Source organism: Aethalodelphis obliquidens, unplaced genomic scaffold (assembly GCF_003676395.1).
Source record: "Aethalodelphis obliquidens isolate GAN/ISIS:26980383/991018 unplaced genomic scaffold, ASM367639v1 scaffold2, whole genome shotgun sequence".
NCBI lineage: Eukaryota > Metazoa > Chordata > Mammalia > Artiodactyla > Delphinidae > Aethalodelphis > Aethalodelphis obliquidens.
Window position 1 is genome coordinate 27830093 of NW_020837946.1, and position 22951 is coordinate 27853043.

At 42.9% G+C, this 22951-nt stretch overlaps 1 protein-coding gene across 3 annotated transcripts; it reads left to right on the forward strand.

Moving 5' to 3' along the window:
* The first annotated feature begins 95 nt into the window (after window positions 1-95).
* Window positions 96-19641, forward strand: IDH1 (isocitrate dehydrogenase (NADP(+)) 1). Of its 3 annotated transcripts, none has more exons than XM_027122781.1 (10): window positions 96-208; window positions 1224-1289; window positions 3629-3766; window positions 7121-7412; window positions 10036-10141; window positions 11424-11601; window positions 12939-13090; window positions 15519-15600; window positions 16047-16187; window positions 16882-16998. In XM_027122781.1, the coding sequence occupies exons 3-10, from the start codon at window positions 3645-3647 to the stop codon at window positions 16922-16924; spliced, it is 1116 nt and encodes a 371-aa protein (XP_026978582.1). In that variant the 5' UTR covers window positions 96-208; window positions 1224-1289; window positions 3629-3644; the 3' UTR covers window positions 16925-16998. The 3 variants fall into 3 exon arrangements, with proteins under 3 accessions (XP_026978582.1, XP_026978566.1, XP_026978574.1); XM_027122765.1 differs by lacking the exon at window positions 15519-15600 and adding an exon at window positions 18702-19640 and having other exon boundaries at window positions 100-208; window positions 16882-17044; XM_027122773.1 differs by lacking the exons at window positions 96-208; window positions 15519-15600 and adding exons at window positions 330-363; window positions 18702-19641 and having other exon boundaries at window positions 16882-17044.
* Window positions 19642-22951: the final 3310 nt, after the last annotated feature.

Consider the following 22951-nt stretch of genomic DNA (forward strand, 5'->3'; position numbering starts at 1 on the left):
GCTCCGGGAGGTGGGCTGAGGGGGCCGGGCCTGGGTCGGGACAAAAGCCTGGAAGCGGGGCCGTCCCAGCTCTCGGTTTCTGCGGAGGCCGTGTCAGAAGCCGAAACAGCTGGAGCACAGCTGGGATTGCCAGAGTGTGCGCTTGTGGGGTTAACCGTGTGAGGGCTGTGGCATTCCCGGGTCATCGCCAGCGTACCTTCTCCTGCAGGTAACCGCAGGCTTCGAAGGGCGTCTCCGGACCCTGGCTTTTGTGGGGAGGCTCTGTCAATAGCTGGAGTGGGAAAAAGGAAGGAAGCTCAGATCTTGGGTATGGTAGGGGCAACTTGGCGAGTCGTGGTCGCAAGGCAGGGGAAAGAAATCCAGGTATTGGGCGTGGTTTTGGAAATGGAGAGGAAGAAGGTGCTGGATGCCTGGATGTGTAGAAGGCCCGCTCTTAGTCAAGGGAGGACGAAAACCGGGCGGCGGAAGGTTGCATGCCATGACAAACGGAAGGCCAAGTCTGCAACAGAAAGGAAAATCGGGGTGGGAGGATGCAGGGACGCGTGGAAGTCGAAGTCTTGCGTTTACGGGGAAGAAACCGTGCGGCCTCGGGAGCTGGAGGACTTGGGAGTGTGCATCGACCTTGGGCTGCTGGGACTGGCGGTGCGGCGAGCTGGATGCGTCCGCCTGGGGAGCCTGAAGGGGGGCGGCGAGGGGCGTTCGCTAGGCCACCTGGTGGCGGTCGGGGGCGGAGTGAGGGTGGAGGAAACCACGCCGCCGCCGGCTTCTCGAGTTCTGGGGGAGGCGTCCTTCGGCCTGCTCCTGGCGCCCGGGTTTTAAAGGTCCCGGCACCTGGGAGGGAAGGGGCGGACGTGGAGACCTGGAAGGAGAAACCGAGCCAGATTCGGTTGCAGCCCTCTTGCACAGTGGCCACAAGGACGCATGCAGGCCATGAGCCCGCTGGTCACAGCGTCCCCTAAGGACGTGCAAACCACAAGACTAGCTAACGGACGACGAACCCGGGACTCCCCACGGACGCACCCTCCAGTGTGTGCAAAGATATTTACTTTATTTGAAAGGTGCCTGCGGACCTGAAACTGCCCTTTGCCCCGCCTGGGTACACTCAGCACTGTACTTTAAACCAGACAAACCGGGTTGCCTGGCCCGTATTGAAATCAGCTAAATTCTCCTGACAGCAGTGCCTTGTACCTTACCTTTCTCTTCCCTTTTTTGATTTGTTTTAGGAGATAAACTGCACTCAGCTGAGTCTGCAAGATTGAGAGGAGTTTGGGTGATTAGAAATTGTAAAGGTGAGAATTAGCAATTTTTCCCATTCTTTGATATGGCAATACTGCGTTTAATTGGTCTTGGAGGTCTTGGAAGTGGTCGCAGCCACTGCAAGGGAGTGAGTCAGGAATATTTCCAACAATAAATTGCACTTGCTTCCTTGTTTCTTTCAGTCTAGACTTCTCTGCAAGAGACTTTGGTTTTTGGGGGGGGGTTTCCCAGAAATTAATGTAGTTTATGAACTCAGCCTCCCAAAAAATGTGGCTAAAATTTTGGGAATAATGAAAATAAAATTAAACAGGGTGAGCAGCTCTTTTTTCTTAAACTACTTTGTATTAGTCCAGGTTTATTTTCTAGCATTGCACATGTGTGTCAGGAGATTGGAATTCAGCTGCTTTCAGAATAAATGAACTGGCTTGTTGGAAAAGGCCTTCCTTCTGAAGTCAGGGTTTGGGTGAAGACAGAAAATCTGAGGGACTAGGGTAGAAAGTGAATTCAGTGGTGTCTAATGCTCACTGCATGGAATTCAAATCTAGGAGAAATAAAATAGTGTCCTACATTGTAGTAAGCCAGGGTCTACAATAAAGCTTCACTCTTTTAGTGAAAAGATAGTAAAAATGTAATGGATAAGTAACGTGAAGAAAACATGAAATGTTTCAGTTATGCATTATGAAATATAGAAAGATTACTGCAGAAAGTGTTTGTTTCAATTGAGAAGAAAATAATTAACTAAAAAACATTGTCACTCATTATTGAAATTTCAAGTATGATGTATGACCTTTTATTAACTGTATTTGCCGTCAAAGAAAATTAGCCATCATAGCCCTTGCATAATACTATGTAGGAGTATGGCCTCAGGAATGTATCAAAACTAAGATAAGTTTGCTGCCTCTTTTTGTTTTGTTTTAAATACAAGGACAGATGTGACAGTGGGATCAGCATGACTAAATCATACACTTTAAGCTGTACTTCAAATTATACTTGAAATTACAAATGGGAAGTAGCTGACTCATTCACACCAGTTTGTTCACTTTTTTATTCTAGTTGAGTTCCAGATGGTTCCCCAGTGATGGTCTAGGGAACCTCTAGTAAGCAGGATCCCAGAGTTAGAAATTGGGAAGTGAAAATGGGCCTAGGGGTTAGGAATATGTCCTGGCTTGTGGTGAGGAACTGAAGCTCACAGTCTACTAATCATTACGTTTTAAAATTTAAAGACCAAGTTACTTTAGCTTAACTTTTTAAGAAATACTGTTTACAGGCCTCTTACTTCATATTTTTTTTAGTCAGTTCTCCTGACTTCCAGTCCTCAGCCATAACTTAAAAGAATAAAAGCAATCTGCAGTTATGTTGCCGGGGAGAAAAAAAGTTTCCATTAGAGCACCATGAAAGGGAACCTTTAGCAGGCTCAGGGCCTCCTCTGCCTCTCAGGAAACACGCCTTTCTTTAAGCCTCATCCAAAGGGTGTACCCCTGCCCTCTCTGGGAATCAGATTGACTTGAATCTGGCATCCCCCCACATCCCAAGAAGACACCTCTTCCTGGAACAATTCCAATCCCCTGTCCCACCCACTGGCAGCTTTGCCCACTAACCGCCAGAAGAACAGTCCAGGAGTTGGGATACCGAGGACAGGACAGGGGCTTGTCCTGGACAGTAGTCCTTCTCTATACGTACAGATTTCTCTGAGAAATCACTTTGTATTCAGTGTGACATCCCCGATATCCGTTATTGTCTCTAGGAAAATATAGTTCCACCTGGAATTCTTCATCTTTCACTTTGAAAAGGACTTAAAGTTTCTTTAAAATGGGTCGCTGGAACTTGTTGAATCTCCTCAAGGATAGTCGTTTTAACCAAAACAGCCTCTTAAAAGAGGGGAAATAGTAGTACACATCATTCTGCTCCTCTTGACGGCCCAGTAGAATGAGGAGTTGGATAGAGGTTTTCAAATAAACATGATATTGTGGAAATAATCTCATTTTATAGGACAAACCAACAGTCAAGAATAATGATTACATTATTAAGGGCATGTGACCGGCTCAGGCTCCCCCGACCTTCCAGCCAACCCTCCAGCCGGATGGCCTTGCGAAAGCTTTTTTTCTTTTAGCAAAGTAGAATGGAAAAATAATTTCCATCTTACAGGGTTGTTGTGAGTGTTGATTCAGAAACCACACAAGAAGCATGTAACACAATGCTTTATACAGCAAACGTATTCGATTCTAATGGTTAATGGAATTGTTATTATTAGCTGTTTATGCAGTCATGCTGTTATGAATTGTTCTTTTAGAAGTCACCAAATTGTATTTTGTTTTTACATGGTAATGAGGCAAATGATGAGATATGTGTCTTATCATTTTTCCTCTTGAAGGTTTATTGAAGTCAAAATGTCTCAAAAAATCCAAGGCGGTTCTGTAGTAGAGATGCAAGGAGATGAAATGACACGAATCATTTGGGAGTTGATTAAAGAGAAACTTATTTTTCCCTATGTGGAATTGGACCTGCACAGGTAAATGAATCACTCTGCCAAGCAGCAAAGTCAGAAAGCATGTGTGATTTCAGGTTATAAGTCGCTTTTTTACATAGATACCACTGTACCTTGTGTATAAAGCTTTTGGTGAGCTTATGAGCAAATGAATGTGTAACTGGTGTGCCCCTGGTGCAGAAAGCCAAACTCTGACAGTAGGTGTTTGCAGCAAAGTCAGGGGTTATTTGCAGGGCGCCAAGAAGGGAGTGGGAGACAAGCCTCAGATCCACTCCAAATTGGTCTTTGAGTTGGGGTTGTTTTTAAAGGGGAAGAACTGAGAAGCTTGTGAAATTTCTGTGACATTTCTTAAATGTTAGTTTCAGTGGGTCAGGATGTGTCCTGTTTACCTTCTCTGGCCAGATGGTTCATGGCTTGGGGGTCTGTTAGCTCATCTTGACCTGGAGAAACATTCCTTTTCATTCCTTGTCTTTTTCATTCCTTGTCTTTTACCCTTTTCATACAATTGTAGCACAGAAAGAATTCTTGACATTATCTAATACAACCCCGACCTTTCAGAAGTTCCGTAAATCATTTGTGTCCTGGAGATTGGAGCCTTTACCCTGTATTAAAAGTATCTGGGGGGCTTCCCCGGTGGCGCAGTGGTTGAGAGTCCGCCTGCCAGTGCAGGGGACACGGGTTTGTGCCCCGGTCCGGGAAGATCCCATATGCCACGGAGCGGCTGGGCCCGTGAGCCACGGCCGCTGAGCCTGCGCGTCCGGAGCCTGTGCTCCGCAACGGGAGAGGCCACAACAGTGAGAGGCCCGGGTATCGCAAAAAAAAAAAAAAAAGTATTTGGGGACAGATATGAAAATCTCTATGGAATTCTTTCATTTTTCTTCCCCCTATGTTTTTCATACATTTGCTCATGCTCTTTGTACATTTGGACTAGGTAGAGACAGAATTTTCACAGGGGTGGAGTGGCTGAAGACTGGCAGGGTAATATGTTGAACAACACATTTCAGCCAAACTATTGGCAACTGTAAGCGTGTTTGCCTTGACCCAGAATTATTCCTCAGACTGTCCTGAGGACCTGTTATTTGCTTGGGTGTAGACATTTAATTCACACGTTGTCATTAAATGCCCTTTTTAATTATTCTAAGCCTAAGGTGTGGATAATATCTATATTGCAGCCATGAGAGGGAGGGAGCAAATATCTGCAGAGGTCCACCAAACACACAGGAAATGACACTATAAAAACATCATCCAGGGACTTCCCTGGTGGTGCAGTGGTTAGGAATCCGCCTGCCAATGCAGGGGACACAGGTTCGATCCCTGGTCTGCAAAGATCCCACATGCCGCGGAGCAAATAAACCCGTGCGCCACAACTACTGAAGCCTGCGTGCCTAGAGCCCGTGCTTGGAACGAGAGAAGCCACTGCAATGAGAAGCCCCCGCACTGCAACTAAGCGGAACTAGAGAAAGCCCAGCCACGAAGACTCAATGCAGCCCTAATTAATTAATTAATTAAAGTTAAAAAAAAAATCATCCAAGTGGTTAAAGAAACATTTTACAAACACTTTACATGATAATAGGTGAATTTGCAGAGCTCTTCCCAGTATAGTAGCTGCAAAGGTGCTTTTGAGCTGCTTTAGTATAGAGGCATAAGGAGGTTTAAAGGACAGTTATTATGCCTAGAAGGCAAAGAGTCACTGGCTAAAGACTAAAGAATTTTTGGAGACTTAAACAAGTGTAAGTTGTTCCAAAATTGCTATTATTATTACATGATTGGTTCTTTTTGAGGGGAGTGGAGTGATTCGTTTTATTTTCTGTTGGCTAGGCAGTAATCGAGGCCATTTATTCATTCTTTTCGCTTAGAAATGTTAAGAAGAGAAGCAAAAAATCCACTAATTTGCTGGCAGGTTCTTCTGATGAAAAATGTTTCCTATGAACATAAATACTGCTGACCACATTGCTTGTTTGAGTTAGGAGTAGACATTTATAGATATTGAGCACTCCCTAAACCATAAGAAAGTCAGTGGCTTTGTAAGTGTCCATGAAAAAAAAATTAACCAATAATCGATCTAAGAAAGAAATGGAAAATTTTATTCATGCCAACTTGAGGATTATAACCCAGGAGACAGTTTTTCAGAAAGCTCTGAGGACTGTTCTGCCCACTAGAGGTGAAAGAGCAGTTAAGTAAAGGGTTGTATTGACCCAAATCATGTATTGACAGTTTACACACAATCCACATCTGTGTGTACAAAGCAAGTAGTGGGTCATCATGACCCCTTACAAGACTAAGAAGGAAGGATATCTCCTAAGGAGGTCTGGTTAATGCAAATGCACGATACACCCTCAAGGGGAGGGAGGAAGCCAAAACAGTCAAAGCAGTTTGGAATTATTATTTGGAAATACATTGTAAGATTGGATTCCCTTTTGCATTTCCGTCACAAGTTGGGATATCTAAGGAAAGGAAAATACAGGAACTGAAGCAAGAAATCTAGAGGCTTAATGGTTCAGCAAGTTTTGAAGGCTGAAAAAATTTGGAAAACTTTTAAAGCCTTGGAGAACAAAATAAACTGTTCATTACTGTTTTGTTTTTCCTGCTTTTGGCAAACTATTACATACTTTAAATAAAGCTTTACAGTCTTTTTCTATACTTCATGGACAACCAGCATTCTTTCCTGCTCTGAATAACCTGCAGTCTGGGTGTTGGTGTGTATTAAGCTATAATTCACTGGGTTCTATAAAACCACTGCTGGATTCCATTACTTATTCTATAAACTGCAGGCTTGTTTCCAGAAGAAAGAGATTTGCCCAAGATGTAGGGAAAGCTTCTTCATATGACTAATTGTCATTAATGAAGGGGTCATTAGCTTTTTTTGGCAGTGTCCGTCTCATCTGTAACTCCAACACTTCAGTGCCAAAATACTAGAAACCCTCTGACCCCTTTATTTTTAGAGCACAATATTTACTAAGGGAAAATTAATGTTTGGGCTTGCATTCTTATGTTAATCGTGCGGAAGGCAGTCTACAGAAAGGTTGCTGGTGTGCTATTATTATTGCCTCTATGGTGAAGAGCAGGCAGCAGGGCAGAGCGCAGTGGTTTCCATTTAGTTTCCTTCTAGACAGCTTCCCACACACAGGGAGGCATGCGTGGCCTAGCAGTCCAGCCTTTCTGGGTGCTTTTTTTTTAGTTGGCAGCCATCTTCTGTGTCTAGGATACACTAATGCTAAAACTTAGCGGATTTGGGTACATATGGAGTTTTCACTTTCTGCAGGGCAGGCCCTGCATGCCATCACCATGCACAGAGTGGTGCATGGGGATAGAATAGGAGTACCCTCAATCTCCTGTCGGTTTGCCTGGAAAGTTACGCTTACAATTTTTCCCTCCCAGCTATGATTTAGGCATAGAGAATCGCGATGCCACCAATGACCAGGTCACCAAGGACGCTGCAGAAGCTATAAAGAAATACAACGTTGGTGTCAAGTGTGCCACCATCACCCCCGATGAGAAGAGGGTAGAGGAGTTCAAGTTGAAACAAATGTGGAAATCACCAAATGGTACCATCCGAAATATTCTGGGTGGCACTGTGTTCAGAGAAGCTATTATCTGCAAAAATATCCCCCGGCTTGTGAGTGGTTGGGTAAAACCCATCATCATAGGTCGTCATGCTTATGGCGATCAAGTAAGTGGTGTTGGCATAACTTGATTTTCCATATTCTTTTTTTTTTTTTTACATCTTTATTGGAGTATAATTGCTTTACAATGGTGTGTTAGTTTCTGCTTTATAACAAAGTGAATCAGTTATACATATACATATGTTCCCATATCTCTTCCCTCTTGCGTCTCCCTCCCATCCTCCCTATCCCACCCCTCCAGGCGGTCACAAAGCATTAATCATTAGAGAAATGCAAATCAAAACTACAATGAGATATCATCTCACACCAGTCAGAATGGCCATCATCAAAAAATCCATATTATTTTTTCACGGGCTTTGACTGCCCAGCAGTTCTGATTTATATGTGCTTTATTCTTATCTTTATTTATCTTATCTACTCCCATTAAGTGAGGTACAGAATTGAGAAATGAATGTATCTATACATTTAGATAAAAGTAAATACAGATAAACTTACAGATGGGTACCTGTCTCCACACAAATGATGTTTTTCAGGCATGTTTTTTTCTTCCTTATCTTTTTATTAGATTAAACCATATGATGTAGACATTTTTATTTAGAGAATTTCCTGTGGTTCGGCCAAATCAGTGGTTCAGCCAACCCTGTGGCTGTACAGTAAGGTCCCTTTACAGGTTTTTTGGTGTTTGTTTTATTTTGCTTCGCGTTTTAAAAAAATTTTGTGTGTTTTAATTCCAGTGCCTGAGTCCCACCCTACACCAGCTAAATCTGAATTCCATGGCATTTTAAAGCTCCCCAGGAGATTCTAGTGTGCAGAGTTGAGAACTACCGAAGATTATGTTAAACATGATCGTTTCATGCATAAAAGGAATAACTGACTCAGTAGTTGAAAACAGTCTCTTTAAAACATTCCCTTCCTGCTTGGGAACAAAAAAGTACAGTTTCTATACTTCTATACAAGTAGGCTTGTTGCCAAATTAAACAAAAATTGCCAGCTAAACAAAATAAAAGTTCTGTGTTGAAACTGAAGTTTTAGACTTTCATAGAAAGCAGCGTATGTCTTAAAAGAGCCTTAAAAACAAGTCTCCCTGATGCTGACACCCAGAGGCTTTGATGTAGCCGTCCTTAAACACAGTATGGGTAGAGCAGACCACTCTCCGTTCCTGGGGGCAGGGTCACCAGGTCATCCTTGAGGGGTAGTTCACTTTGTTCTACCGTGTGGCTCAGACTATCCCTTCATTCTGGCCAGTCCCTTCACAGATACCTCTCAGAGGCCCAGGAGAGGGGATGTAGATGGGAGTGCTACAAGCTCACTAATCCTGGGATCACCACTCTTACGTTCTTACAAGTTCAGTGATGTCCTTTTCCTTTTTTTTTTTTTTAATTATTATTTTGGCATCAATCACCTGGAAGAATGGTCATTCTATTTATTAAAGTGTAGATTGAAAATTCCAAACCTCTAGAAAGCATTTATTGTACTTTGGTGCCTCGGTTTCTGCCTTTTGAGAAATGGGAATCAATTACCACCCATAGTGAAGGACTTTATATGTCAGAAATATTCTGCATAGAGTAGATATTTAATCTGTATCGTTATCGGACAGCTTTTCTACCAGCTGTTATTAGTATTATTCTACACAAAACAGACAAATAGATTTGGCTGGCATCGGCTGGTACCTGACCCTGAAAGTATCCTAATCTAAGCCATTGAAGAATATACAAGGCAGCAAAGATTGACATAAGCCTAGTGTGGGCTGGGCACATTTTCCATACCCAAGGTAGCAGTCCTCCACAGGCCCTTTCCTAAGGGTCGTCAGCCTGTTGCAGCTGCTTTCAGAATGATTGCTTCATGTGGACAGGTCCTGGGCTGGGCATTAGTAGCAGTGATTACCATGAAGAGACCGAGTCCTGAAGGTCCAAGGACCAGATCCCGAGTCTTTTGACCCTAGATGCATTATTTCCACTACATCACAGTTCCTCCCTTGTAAGATTGATGGAAGAATCAAATGAGGTAATAAGGGATACAAGTTGATCACTTAAAGTATGTCATATAGTGAGAACCAGGCATTAGCATTCTCATCATCATCTTCAGTGCTACAGCTAGTATATTATCTCCCTATAGGAAGACTTCCTTGACCTCCAGGTTATAGTCATTCATCTTCCTCTGTCTTCCAATAGCATCTTTTTTTTTTTTTTTTTTTTTTGTGGTACACGGGCCTCTCACTGTTGTGGCCTCTCCCGTTGCGGAGCACAGGCTCTGGACACGCAGGCTCAGCGGCCATGGCTCACGGGCCCAGCCGCTCCACGGCATGTGGGATCTTCCCAGACCGGGACACGAACCCGCGTCCCCTGCATCGGCAGGCGGACTCTCAACCACTGCGCCACCAGGGAAGCCCTCCAATAGCATTTTTTATCTGTGACTCTTTTTGACATTTGAAAGCTCTAATGTTACTTCTTTTTTTGTCTTTGTTAGGTCTTAAGCTTCATAAAGGGAAATACTTTGTTATTCTCTCTCATACCCATATCTGTACTCAGAAAACTGCCCTATGCATGGTAGGCCCCTGATAAATATTGATTTCTAATGTGTACTACCACTAACTAGCTAGGACAGTTTTGGGTTTTTGTGGGGGGTTTTTTTGTTTTTGTTTTTTTAATATACCTTTTTTCCCCCATACAGTACAAAGCAACTGATTTTGTTGTCCCGGGGCCTGGAAAAGTAGAGATATCCTACACGCCAAGCGATGGATCCCCCAAAACGACATTCCTGGTACATAACTTCACAGGTATGTGTAAGTCCACCATGAGCTACATCTTTCATTTTTTTAGCAGATCGTTTAGACAGCGTTATTACTGTTTTTTTTTTAAAGTTCTGTGAAAATTGTTTGGCTGCCTAAAAATACAACCTGAATCTACAACATTTCCATAGGACTCAAAATCAATGCCATGGCTTCCTGTGGCATTGCTAAAGGCATAAAAAGAACTAGCCACTTAATTGGAAATGCATATAGATAATTGGAAATGCAAGTAGATAATTATGCGTCTCTCTTAAAACATGGAGGGAAGGTTGACAGGAGTCTGTTGTGCACAAATTAAACATTAATAGCCCCAAATCGCCTGTCATGTAATCCTGCCCTTTGGCTCTGGTAGGGTTTGTATTTGAAAATGGCTGCATTATTTATTTGCTGAAGTTTTCTTCTTGTCCTTCTGAGTATTTGTTCTGTGAAAGTGGAAAGTTTGGTTTTATTGCCTCTTCTTCCCCCCCCCCCACCCCGTCCTGCTGCTTCTAAGGTCCATTATGGCAAATCCCTCCCAAAAGCTGTTGAAAGAAGAGGACCCTCTTTCTCCACTGTTAAGGTTGTTAAAAGCACTCACACAAACAAAACCTCAAAACTTACCTAGCTGTTGTTTTCCTTGACTCCTCTAAATCATATCATTTTAATGGACTCTAGTTCTGCCAGTTTCAGCAGCTCTAACATCCTCAGCCCAAGCTGGCCCTGGGCAGTGGCACAGATTCAAGTTCTAGCTTTCAGTAATAACAAAGTTCAAACAATAAGAGCTGTGAAACACCAGTGATTACATGGAGTGTAATTATTTCTATCAATGACAGAATGAACTTTCAGTATCCGCCAGGAAATTACAAGAATTTTCATCCAGTATTTGAAATGCAAAGTTTTCTCTGTAGCTAAGGATTGAGTTCACACTTAGAGTTTAAAAAACATGCTTGAAATTTTTAAAGTATGAAAAGAGACTTTAAAAATTATTCAACTCTTGAGTGTATTTCTGGTTCGTTTCAGTAGCTTTCGGTATTTCAAGAACTTTAGGATCCTAAAGACCATGTTTTTCTCATTTACGTTGCCCTTTCAGAGCAAGTTAGAATGTCCTTACCTAGAACTGACTTTCCTCTGATTATGTGTCTCAAGAACTCATGGAATATTGAAGTTTGAAGCCTGGACTCAGACATGAGAGCTGGGAATTGGTTGTTTCGGGGGTGGTGGGTGTATATAGACTTGTTACAACTATACCCTGTTTACCTTTCTTTTTTCCCTCATTGTTGTCCCCCCACAGAGGGTGGTGGTGTTGCCATGGGGATGTACAATCAAGATAAGGCAATCAAAGATTTTGCACACAGTTCCTTCCTGATGGCTCTGTCTAAGAATTGGCCTTTGTATCTGAGCACCAAAAACACTATTCTAAAGAAATATGATGGACGTTTTAAAGACATCTTTCAGGAGATATATGACAAGTAACTACAGTTCTTTTTCTTTTTTGTCACATAAGCTGGCATTTATAATATAGAATTTGTATGCTTATCCCTTTGATTGTGGGACAAATTGAGTGAAAACCATCACTATCCCATTCAGATAAGGACAAAACTGAGATTTAACAGGAGTGAAACGAAACTCTTGAATTGCTTTTAGAAGGGAAGTGTGTTCTCAGATAAAGGCCCCATGTTTATTTTCTTCGGGGCCAGAGTTATTTAATGTGTGAGTAAAGGTACCCTGTTAATGATAGAAAGTTCTGATTTTTCATGGGTGTGAGTTTGAGTTTGGGCCCATTTCCATTCTTTCTGAAGCCCACTGTTAAGATTTAAAACTGCTTTTGGCGGCTTCCCTGGTGGCGCAGTGGTTGAGAGTCCGCCTGCCGATGCAGGGGACACGGGTTCGTGCCCCGGTCCGGGAAGATCCCACATGCCGCGGAGCGGCTGGGCCCGTGAGCCATGGCCGCTGAGCCTGCGCGTCCGGAGCCTGTGCTCCGCAACGGGAGAGGCCACAACAGTGAGAGGCCCACGTACAGCAAATAAATAAATAAATAAATAAAACTCTGCTTTTGGGAATTCCCTAGTGGTCCAGTGGTTAGGACTCCACGCTTTTACTGCTTAGGGCATGGGTTCAATCCCTGGTCCAGGGAGTTAAGATCCCATAAGCCGTGGGCCAAAAAGTTTAAATTAATTAATTAATTGATTGATTTTATTAAAAATAAATAAATAAAAGTCTGCTCTAGTGGAGTCATTTGAACTTAAGTCTACATTTATAACAACCTTGAGTTCAACAATACCTGAGCACTTGTTGACTTTTAAGATGGCGTCCCTCCCGTTTAGATACGAGCATTCAGGCCACGGCTAGGATTTGAGGTATCTTTCCTGAAACATTTTAATTCCTCCTTCTACTATCTATCTATATCAAACCTAGAAGCTGTCCTAGTTTCCTGAATGATATTGAGCAGTAAAGTAGTCTTTTTCTCCCCGATTACATTCTTAGAGTAAGCTGAATCTCATGAATCTCATTAGTGGTGTATTGAAAACTGTAGAAGTAGTACTTGGAACACTCCACCGTCTGTTTAATTCTCACATCTCTGCAGAGTGGATGAAATCACCCTTACAGAAGGGGAAATTGGGGTTTCACAACTAGAAAATGAGTGGGCAGAGATTTGAGCCCATGTCTGTCTGGTTCCCAAATTTGTGTTGCTTCAACTAAAATGTGCTGCTTCCAGCCCCACCCCAGCTCCTTTGGAGAGGCACATGGTATCCCAACAAAGCCAGTTTTCTTTGTCTGTTGTTCTCTTTTCTTTCTTGTTTCTTAGGCAATACAAATCTCAGTTTGAAGCTCAGAATATCTGGTATGAGCACAGGCTCATCGATGACATGGTGGCCCAAGCTATGAAATCAGAAGGAGGCTTCATCTGGGCCTGTAAAAACTATGATGGGGATGTGCAGTCGGACTCCGTGGCCCAAGGTAAGGAGCTGGAGAACCAAGTGGAGGTGGGCTTGGCCTGCAGCAGACAGGTCGTGCCCTGCTAGCTCTCTGGTACGGGAAGGGGGATTCTGTAGTCCTTTGCTGCTAAAAGTCATGAAATGTTAACGCCGCAAGGCGTCCAGGTCCATCTTCTTAGCTGACAGATGAGGAGATTAAGCTCAGACTGGGCAGGCGACTTCTGGCAGGGACGCACAGGAATTAACTCGTGGCTTGAGACTCCCGGCTCCAGCCTCAGAGGCTGACATAGCTTATGTCTCAGCCCTTTCCCCGCTTGAAGCTTCCCTGCCTCCAATGGTAGCCCAGCGGCCCGATCTGAAAACCACCCCCCACCCTTATCTGCCTTCTGATGAGAACCTGAAAAGCTAGGGGACTCGGGCAAGGAGGGCCCAGGGTTGTCCCCTAAGCGAGGGGCCTCCCTCCGAGAGCCCATTCATCTGGAGACAGTTACAGATCATGCCCCTTTTGCCAGCCTTGACGGCTCTTCTGTCACCCTGTAAGACACATGTGTTTACTGCTTAGCTTGAAACACACAGAATTGAGCAAAGAAGCCCCAGGCTTTTCACAGAAATTCCAGGAATCAGGAGCTTCATGCCAGAGATAAGGACCAAATGAGCAAAAATGCTCCCTTCCCTGATTTCCTCAGCACCAAGTTGCCCTCCAACTTCAGTTACTCAGGGTAGCTGTGTAAACTGAATTTCCCCCCATGAATGTTTGTGGTAGCTTTAATTATGTTTGCTTTTCCCCAGGAAGTACTACTTTTTCTCTCTTATGAAAAGTTAATCATCTCCTATCAGTTTGAAAATCAGTAAATCTGCCTGGTTAAAGATAACTTTTATGTCAGATAAATGAGTTACCCAGTTCTCCTTCTTTACCCTCCTTCTGTTTCTCTTACGTCCTCACAATCGTTTATATTGAATGCAGCAGAGGAAGGAGTGTTGCTTTGTGGTGATTCTGTGGTGCGTAAAAAAGCTTCCTGGTAATCAGAATTCTTAGAAAGGAACCCAAATCATTCCATCATTTCTAAATGTCCTCATGGCAATAAGAAGAGGGTAAAAAAAAAAAAGAAGAGGGTATCTGGAGGGATATCTCCAATGTAATTGTCAAGTTATGGAGGTTCAAAGGATTTCAAAATAGGAATGTGGAATTGCAGTGTCCAGCAGTGCACCGATAAAGATACCTGGAACCAAGGCTCTGTGTCTGAGCAGTACCTGTAGATAAAGGTGACCTCAACGTAGCTAAACAGATTAAAAGGCAGCCAAGCTGTTCTTTTTTTTTTTTTTTTGGCAGTACGCGGGCCTCTCACTATTGTGGCCTCTCTCGTTGTGGAGCACAGGCTCTGGACGCACAGGCTCAGCAGCCATGGCTCATGGGCCCAGCCGCTCTGCGGCATGTGGGATCCTCCCAGACCGGGTCACGAACCCGTGTCCCCTGCATCGACAGATGGACTCTCAACCACTGCGCCACCAGGGAAGCCCCCAGCCGAGCTGTTCTTATGTTCATTCTTCTCTAGAGGCATGAACTACTTTAGACTCACACCAAACATTTTATTCCTGTCCTCAGTTTTGACAGTGGTACCAACTAGTGTCTCCTAATATAAATAGATAGACACATTCACCGTGGATATGGCCCTAAACGTCTCCAATCAATGAATATTTGAGACTCTACTAAAGCCTCATACCAACACAGTGATAGGAAAGGAGCTGCTAATTCAGCACAGAAATTGCCATTGTACTCAAAGATGAGTTTAAAAAGGGTTTATTTACTTACTCTCAAACAAACAAAGTAGCAGCCTATTATAAATTTGCATTATTAACTCCACAGGTGTTATTGGGAGGTAGCAAAAATGGAGAAAAGTGTTCTTGGAATTCGAGTGTAAAAAAAGAAAAAAGAAGAAAAGAAGAAAAATCAGTTGTATGGACTTAAAAGTTGTAATGTGGTTCTCTGAATAAGAAACCACAGAATAGAGTCGTTCTGGGGAGGCTGTGAAAGAGAGCAGGGGCGAGTGGGAGGTGCTTGGACCCATCCCATTCTGTGTTTTTTGTTGTTGCTTTTTAAAAATTTATTTATTTTTGGCTGCGTTGGGTCTTTGTTGCTGCGTGCAGGCTTTCTTTAGCTGTGGCAAGCGGGGGCTACTCTTCATTGCGGTGCGCAGGCTTCTCATTGCGGTGGCTTCTCTTGTTGCGGAGCACGGGCTGTAGGTGCGCAGGCTTCAGGAGTTGTGGCTCACGGGCTCTGGAGCGCAGGCTCAGTAGTTGTGGCACATGGGCTTAGTTGCTCCACAGCATGTGGAATCTTCCCGGACCAGGGCTTGAACCCGTGTCCCCTGCATTGCCAGGTGGATTCTTAACCACTGTGCCACCAGGGAAGCCCCATCCCATTCTGTTTTTAATCAGCTTTCTCTTCCCAGTCCCACATGAGCCTGTGAGCAGCTTGATGGCAGGAGACAACTCATTAATCTTTATTTTCCTGGAACAGCAGAGTATCTGCACGTAAGCATGACAGTAATATATTGAGCTCTTACTCTGTGGCGGGTACTAGTCTAAGGAATAGGACTATGTATTCTTTTCATATATATTCACGAACATATGCATATTCATCTCGTTCTCACAGCAACCCTATGAAATAGGTGTTTCTACTATTCCCATTTTACAGGTAAGAAAACTGAGCCACAGTAGTTAGGGAGTCACGGAACTAGGGTGGAATGCAGGCAGTCCGACCATGAGTTCTTCATCATGGAGCAGGTGCCTCTGAGGTAGATAAGTGAAGTAAAAGCACAGCCTTTTCTGAAAGGCAGAAGAATTATTGGTGACTCCATGTGCTCATGTTTATTTTGCTCACTGAGACCGGTCAAGACGAAGTCATTTTCTCTCATCTCTGGGAGACCCAGTGCTCTTCATGCAGTTGAATCCCATACTTCATGTTCTGCCACTCATAGGTTATGGCTCTCTTGGCATGATGACCAGTGTGCTGGTTTGTCCAGATGGCAAGACAGTAGAAGCAGAGGCTGCCCACGGGACTGTAACACGTCACTACCGAATGTACCAGAAAGGACAGGAGACATCCACCAATCCCATTGGTAAGATATTGTTTGCTGCTACATTGATTTCCAACCAGAGTAGAAATCTCCAAAGGGGCTCAGATGTGTTCCTTTGGCTGCCCAGTGCCTTGTGTATAAAATCATCACCAAACAGCTGATTTGCTCTACTCATAAGAACTGTTTTAATATGTTTCTTAAAATACACACAGTATATGCTTTTCCAGTTTGTGGGAGAATATTCATTACAGAGAAGAATGTTATCAACAAGCATTTTCCTTTTCCTCTGCTGCAGTGAAATGTCACATGTAGCTAAGAATCTAAAGCCACATTGTTAGATCCTTTTAACTAGGTTTTAGGGATAGCACTTTAAAACAGATTATAGCCTGGAAAGAGGAGAAGAGACCAATATAGACAAGAGGTAGAAGAGATTGTGACCTTTTCCAAATTCATAAATGCCTTAAGCGTCATGTATTCCTACCCTGAATATGTGCTTTCTTAAAGGTCTAACAAAATCCAAAACATTTCCTCTACAAAAGTGCAGGTTTTTTGAAAAGTTTCAATTTGGTAAAATGTTTCCAACTTTCCTAAAACTTACAGCTCATGCAGATAGCATCCAATGAAGTCAGTTACCTAAACAAACAAAAAAATGTTCTATTTTGGGGAACTGAGGCACTTGGGAATATTTCTAACCAGTGTGATTGAAGTGTGCCTTTTTTTTCTCCCTCTCTTTTAGCTTCCATTTTTGCCTGGACCAGAGGCTTAGCCCACAGAGCTAAACTTGATAACAATAAAGACCTCAGCTTCTTTGCAAAGGTTTTGGAAGAAGTCTGTATTGAGACCATTGAGGCTGGCTTCATGACCAAGGACTTGGCTGCTTGTATTAAAGGTTTACCCAAGTAAGTATAAGATGCCCTAAGCTCTGTGGTCAAATTACCATTTATCCTCACTGGACTCAAAATATCAAGTGCTTTTTGGAGTTGCATGAATTAGTATTTGTCATCTGGTTCAGGAGTCAGCAGACATCTGTAAATTGTCAGATAATAAACATTTCAGGCTTTGTGGAACATACGGCAATTATTAAACTTTGCCTCCATGGCAGGAAAGCAGTCAGTGGTGACACAAAAGCTAATGGGTGTGGCAGTGTTCCAATCAAGCCCTGTGTACAGAACTGGGCTGCAGCCCAGACTGGGTTCATGGGCCAAGCTGTAGTTTGCTCACCCCTGATCTAGTTACAGTCAAGTGGGTGGCAAGGTTCTGCTTAATTTAACAAGAAAATTATAGGCATTTAGAAACAAAGGGACCCCCAAGACTATTTTATTCTACCTCTTTATTTTCTTCAATTTACAGTAAGAAAAGTAAGCAGTGCAGGTATAAGATGTCCGGTTTATCATAGTCCCTTCCTTAAGTATCTGTAACCAGCAGTCAGATACTTGAGGGCCCCTGTATCGCCCAGGACTTTTTTGAGAACATGGTAGCCTGTATCCCAGCTGGATCAGCTGCTGCTCAGGGATTCCTCCCTCAATCAAAGTTGGCTACTATGACTCACATCAAGAAACAATACTAAAATTTAACACCAATCCCGTGTCCCATCCATGTGTCCTCAGAGATCTCTGTTAGGGTCAGTATACCTCAGTAATGGGGATACACGCCATCACTACGTCTTTCTTATCTTAAATTTCCAGCAAGAATACAGTGTTTGAAATGTTCCTATGGGTGTGTTACTTCCAAGCCGATTTGAATAGGCACCTATTAGCAGGATTAGATAGCCAGTCCATTGTCTTTTGCTTTTTAAGTAAGACAAAGGTAGAAATAAGAGCACTAAAGCTTTTCTTTTTCTTTTTAATGTGAAAAGAAGTGATGAAATTGTCTTTATTTTCAGGTTATAAATTATATATCTATAAAATTCAAACAATTCAACAAAAAAAGGCTAAGGTAGCTGGATACTAGATAAATAAGCAACAACAAAGTAGCTTTTCCTTACACCACCAATAAACAAAAATGGAAATGGAAGAACCATCACATTCACAGTGGGAGCAAAACTATTTTTTTTGAAATATTTGAAAAACATATTTGAAATATTCTATTTATGATAGCATCAAAAAGAATAAAATACTTAGGAATAAATTTTTTACTAAAGGTTTTTTTTGAGGACATGTGACATTTTGTGGGGATATGAGTAAAAGCATGACTGTACCTGGATATGTTCTATTATTTTTAAGAATGAGGAATAAGAAGTGGGATGATTTCAGTGTCCCAGGCATTAGTCTGAATGAAGCTCTGGGGCAGTTTCACCCTCAAAGCTACATGGCCAGGAACCTCCTGTGAGTGTGTGTGTGGCCCAGCCTCTGCTCAGACTGCCTGTAACCTGGGTTAGCCCCTTGAACCTTGAACGCAGTCATCGGCCATAAACTTATAGCTTGTTCACATTAATCAGTTTTCTTCTAGAAATAAATAGAATGTTACTTTAAGTAGCATGTCTAGGACTTTTCCTCTACCTGCCACCAGATCAAAGACAAACTAAATTTCCTTCTTTTCTTTTTCCTCTGCTATTAGTGTGCAGCGTTCTGACTACTTGAATACATTTGAGTTCATGGATAAACTCGGAGAAAACTTGAAGACAAAACTAGCTCAGGCCAAACTTTAAGGTCATCCCTCGTCTTTGGAGGATGTGTGTTTTTGGTAACTAGGTCCACTGGTTTACATTTTTCTCTATAACACTCAAGAGTAAAGGCAAAATCAATTCTGTAATTTGTTTAGAAGCCAGAGTTTATCTTTTCTATAAGTTTACAGCCTTTTTCTTATCCATACAGTTATGCCACCTTTGTGAACGTGGCAGGGGACTTTTTTTAAATTTTATTTTACTTTCTACTAGTAGCCTAGGGATTACTTTTAGTGTCCATTTGTACTCACTGTCAACTTTTCTTCATGTTCTGATATAAATGACCAAAATGAAGAGTGCTTGAAAGGGTAAACTATAGCCACAGTACTATTCCCTAAAATTGTATAAAGTAGAAATTCATTCCCTTTCCCACTTTTCATGGCCTGTGGCACTGGGTGGTTTTGATTTAACAGATGTCCCATTATGTGAGGTAGAAGCTGTACGTTAAACTTGTGCATGATTTGGAATGAAAAGCATGGCTGTAACTAAAAGGTGTTGAAGACACAGTCATCCTTGTACAGAGCTCTAGCTGAATGTTTCAAAAATACTACATATTTCTGAGCTCACTGAAGAATCCAGAATAAATACTAACTAGGGGTTTGTCCTCTGTATTTGTCTCCTCCTCCTTGCCCTGTGTGGCCTAAGTATTATGCTACCCTGAACAGCATATTTCATCCACGTGCAATACTACAAGCTGCACCTTTCTTGGACTTCTGCTGACCTGTTTTATTTCCTTTATATATATGTGATTTTTCAGAAGTTGATTGTAAACACTATTCTAGTCCTGTTCTTAATCGAAACTATCAATTTTAATTAAAATTAAGTGCTGATGACTAGTCTTCTGAGTTTTTATTTATCAAGTATACTTCAGTTGCCAGGCTAGGTCCTAGCCATAGGAATTTGATTTTAAAAAGTCTCTGTTGGGCTCCCCTGGTGGCGCAGTGGTTGAGAGTCCGCCTGCCGATGCAGGGGACACGGGTTCGTGCCCTGGTCGGAGCGGCTGGGCCTGTGAGCCATGGCCGCTGAGCCTGCGCGTCCGGAGCCTGTGCTCCGCAACGAGAGAGGCCACAACAGTGAGAGGCCCGCGTACCGCAAAAAATAAATAAATAAATAAAATAAAGCCTTCATAAAAAAAATTTAAAAAAAATAAAGAGGAGGATGATGATGAATTGCGAGTAATCCCTAACAGGTGCAATTTAAGGTGTATTACTTACTTTATGCCCCTTGTATTATTTACTTGAATTACTTGTATTATTTACGCCCCTTGTGTTATTTACTTTATGCCCCATCGGCAATTTTCATTTATAGAAAATTTCTCTGAGGTTCACTATCCAACCTGTTGTTTTCAACTTCCTTCCTTTCTTCCACTTCAGAACCCATAGGCTTTATCAAATACTTAAGCTAGGGTTGGTGTCACTGTCATTCTTTTAAGAACTCCCAGTGGTGAGGTCAGGAGAGTGTCAGGGCCAGCTGTGGTACTTTGTAAAACAGGTCATGTGTAAAGCAGGAGTTCTTGATTCTCTAGCTATTGAGATATTTGTCCTAGTTTTCAGGCAACTCTATGATATCTTCCCCAACATCTCCTGGATAAAATGCACATTTGCATTCAAAGCCACCTTGGATGTGAAAACCTTAATGATAAAGGCCATTAATCACAGATACATCAGGAGAGGTGCTATCACAACATTGTTACAACTGCAGCAGGGAAATATAGCTCAGGTTATATATATATATATATATATATATATATATATATATTTGTTTTTTTTTTTAGCTGTGGTTGCGTTACGCGGGCCTCTCACTGTTGTGGCCTCTCCCGTTGCGGAGCACAGGCTCCGGACACGCAGGCTCAGTGGCCATGGCTCACGGGCCCAGCCGCTCCGCGGCATGTGGGATCTTCCCGGCCCAGGGCACGAATCTGTGTCCCCTGCATCGCAGGCGTACTCTCAACCACTGCGCCACCAGGGAAGCCCTCAGGTTATATTTTAATGGTGTTTTGTGATAACTCAGATAAAGAGTTCAAATTGATGATGCAGAAACTGTTCCATCATCTGTGTGGGTGTGGGTGGGGGTGTGTCCCCAGCACACCTACCCTCCTCCCCCTCTCCCACACATCAAGTTTTTTTCCTCTCTCAGTTTTTTCTTTCTGTGTAGGGATTAAGTATTACAGACAAGGTTGACTGGGCTGAGTTAGTCATAGTGAATCCAGATTTCAGGACAACCTCCAAAAACACCCATACAGATCACAGGCAAGGACTAAAACCTAAGGATTAATGATTCAGCATTTTCCAAAGTCTGAAGTTCTAAGTATTTATCCAGATGCTGCCCAAGGGCTTCTATTGCTGCAGTGCATCCCTGCTCTGCCAGGCAGCTGTAGTCAGCACTTTTGGGTGAAATGGCCCCTCCTTGGTTTCCGACCAGGCACTAACTCTGGAGGGAAATTCAGACTCCTTGGGGGTGACCTCAGGACACCATGCTCCTCCGAATCAATTCTGCCTCCCTTCTGTCAATTCTTCCTTCCAAAGGTTGTCTGCTGTCCTGACCTGAAGGTGCAATAACTGTGGTCAGGAGGTAGGAGTAGGGTGGGAATTATAGGATAATTTGTTGTTTAATGGTGCACAGTGAAAAGAGGGCTTTGATTTAGCACACTCTGTGCTCAAACTGGGGAAAGGCAGAAGGCCTTTTTTTTTTTTTTTTTTTTTTGCGGTACGCAGGCCTCTCACTGTTGTGGCCTCTCCCGTTGCGGAGCACAGGCTCCGGACGCGCAGGCTCAGCGGCCATGGCTCACGGGCCCAGCCGCTCTGCGGCATGTGGGATCTTCCCGGACCGGGGCACGAACCCGTGTCCCCTGCATCGGCAGGCGGACTCTCAACCACTGCGCCACCAGGGGAGCCCGAGAAGGCCTTTTTTAATGCTGTGTATTACAAAGTGGGCTTCCAACTAGCTGAAATGTTGTTCAAGCAACAGACATTTTCCATAAAAGAATGTTCTTCGTCCCAGGGAGCAGATTAGCACCCACAAATACTTTTAACCCATATAGAACAAATAAGTTACTCCCTCTGGGGTTGAGGTAGAGGGGGGTAACTTAATAGAACCATCATTTATTTTTAGAATGTACACTTACCCCACAGGCAAACCACAGGGTAGAGGTCATACCAGGATGTGCTCAAGATAGAAGCCACTCCATTGCCAAGTTCTTGTGGCTTGCTCTCAATCTCTGGGGATAAGAGGGTACAAGTCATTTAGTGTCATTCTGGAATTGACCCAGACCTGAATGGGCTATTTAATATCTTGCTTGTCCTTTTGTTATAATTTGGATACACAGTAATAATAACTGGAGCTAACATTTATGAACCTCATTAAGCACTGCCCTAGATTCTTTACTCGGATTACTTGTTTCGTGCTTGCAATAAACTGTCGTGCAGGCACTATTACTTTTTCATAAGTAAATAAAAAACCTGGGGCACAGAGGTGCCCAGGTCACATTGATGGTATTCTGGTCATCTTTTGTCGCCTAATGAATTATCTCAAACCCTAGTGGCTTAAAGCAATAATATTACTTTACTGTTACCTCACTAGAGGTTGACTAGGCTCAGCTGGGCAGTTCTTATTTAGAGATTCTCACCTGGGGTCTCACACGCGGTTGCAGTCAGATGGCAGCTGTGGCTGTTTCCCCACTCATGTGTCTATTGACTGGGACCGCAGATGGGGCTGTCATGCAGAACCCCACAATAACCTCTCCATGTAGCCTGGACATACCTATAGCATCACAGCTGGGCTCCAAAAACAAGCATCCTGAAAGGACCAATGAAACCTGTACGACCTAAAATAACAAACAAAAAAAAACTTCTTATATTGAGTTAATTACAGACTAACAGGAAGTTGCAAATATAGTAATAGAGTCCCATGAACCCATCACTCAGCTTCCCCCAGTAGTGATCTTCTGTAACTGTAGGCCAATATCATAACCAGGAAATTAACAATACAATTAACTAGACTGTGAACTTACTCCATTTTACCAGTTATTACATGCCCTTATTTGTGTATGTGTGTGCCTGCGCCTGTGTTCTGTGCAATTCGATTTCATGTTAAGATGCATGTAATTGCCACCACAATCAACATACAAAACTGTTCCATCCAGGAA

Bases quoted from the DNA above. Each gene is read 5' to 3' on its own strand.
- IDH1 (XM_027122765.1), top strand. From the start codon at position 3,645: ATGTCTCAAAAAATCCAAGGCGGTTCTGTAGTAGAGATGCAAGGAGAT. The intron at 13,091-16,046 runs GTAAGGAGCTGG...TGCCACTCATAG, and splicing joins GTCGGACTCCGTGGCCCAAG to GTTATGGCTCTCTTGGCATG. The intron at 16,188-16,881 runs GTAAGATATTGT...CCTCTCTTTTAG, and splicing joins GACATCCACCAATCCCATTG to CTTCCATTTTTGCCTGGACC.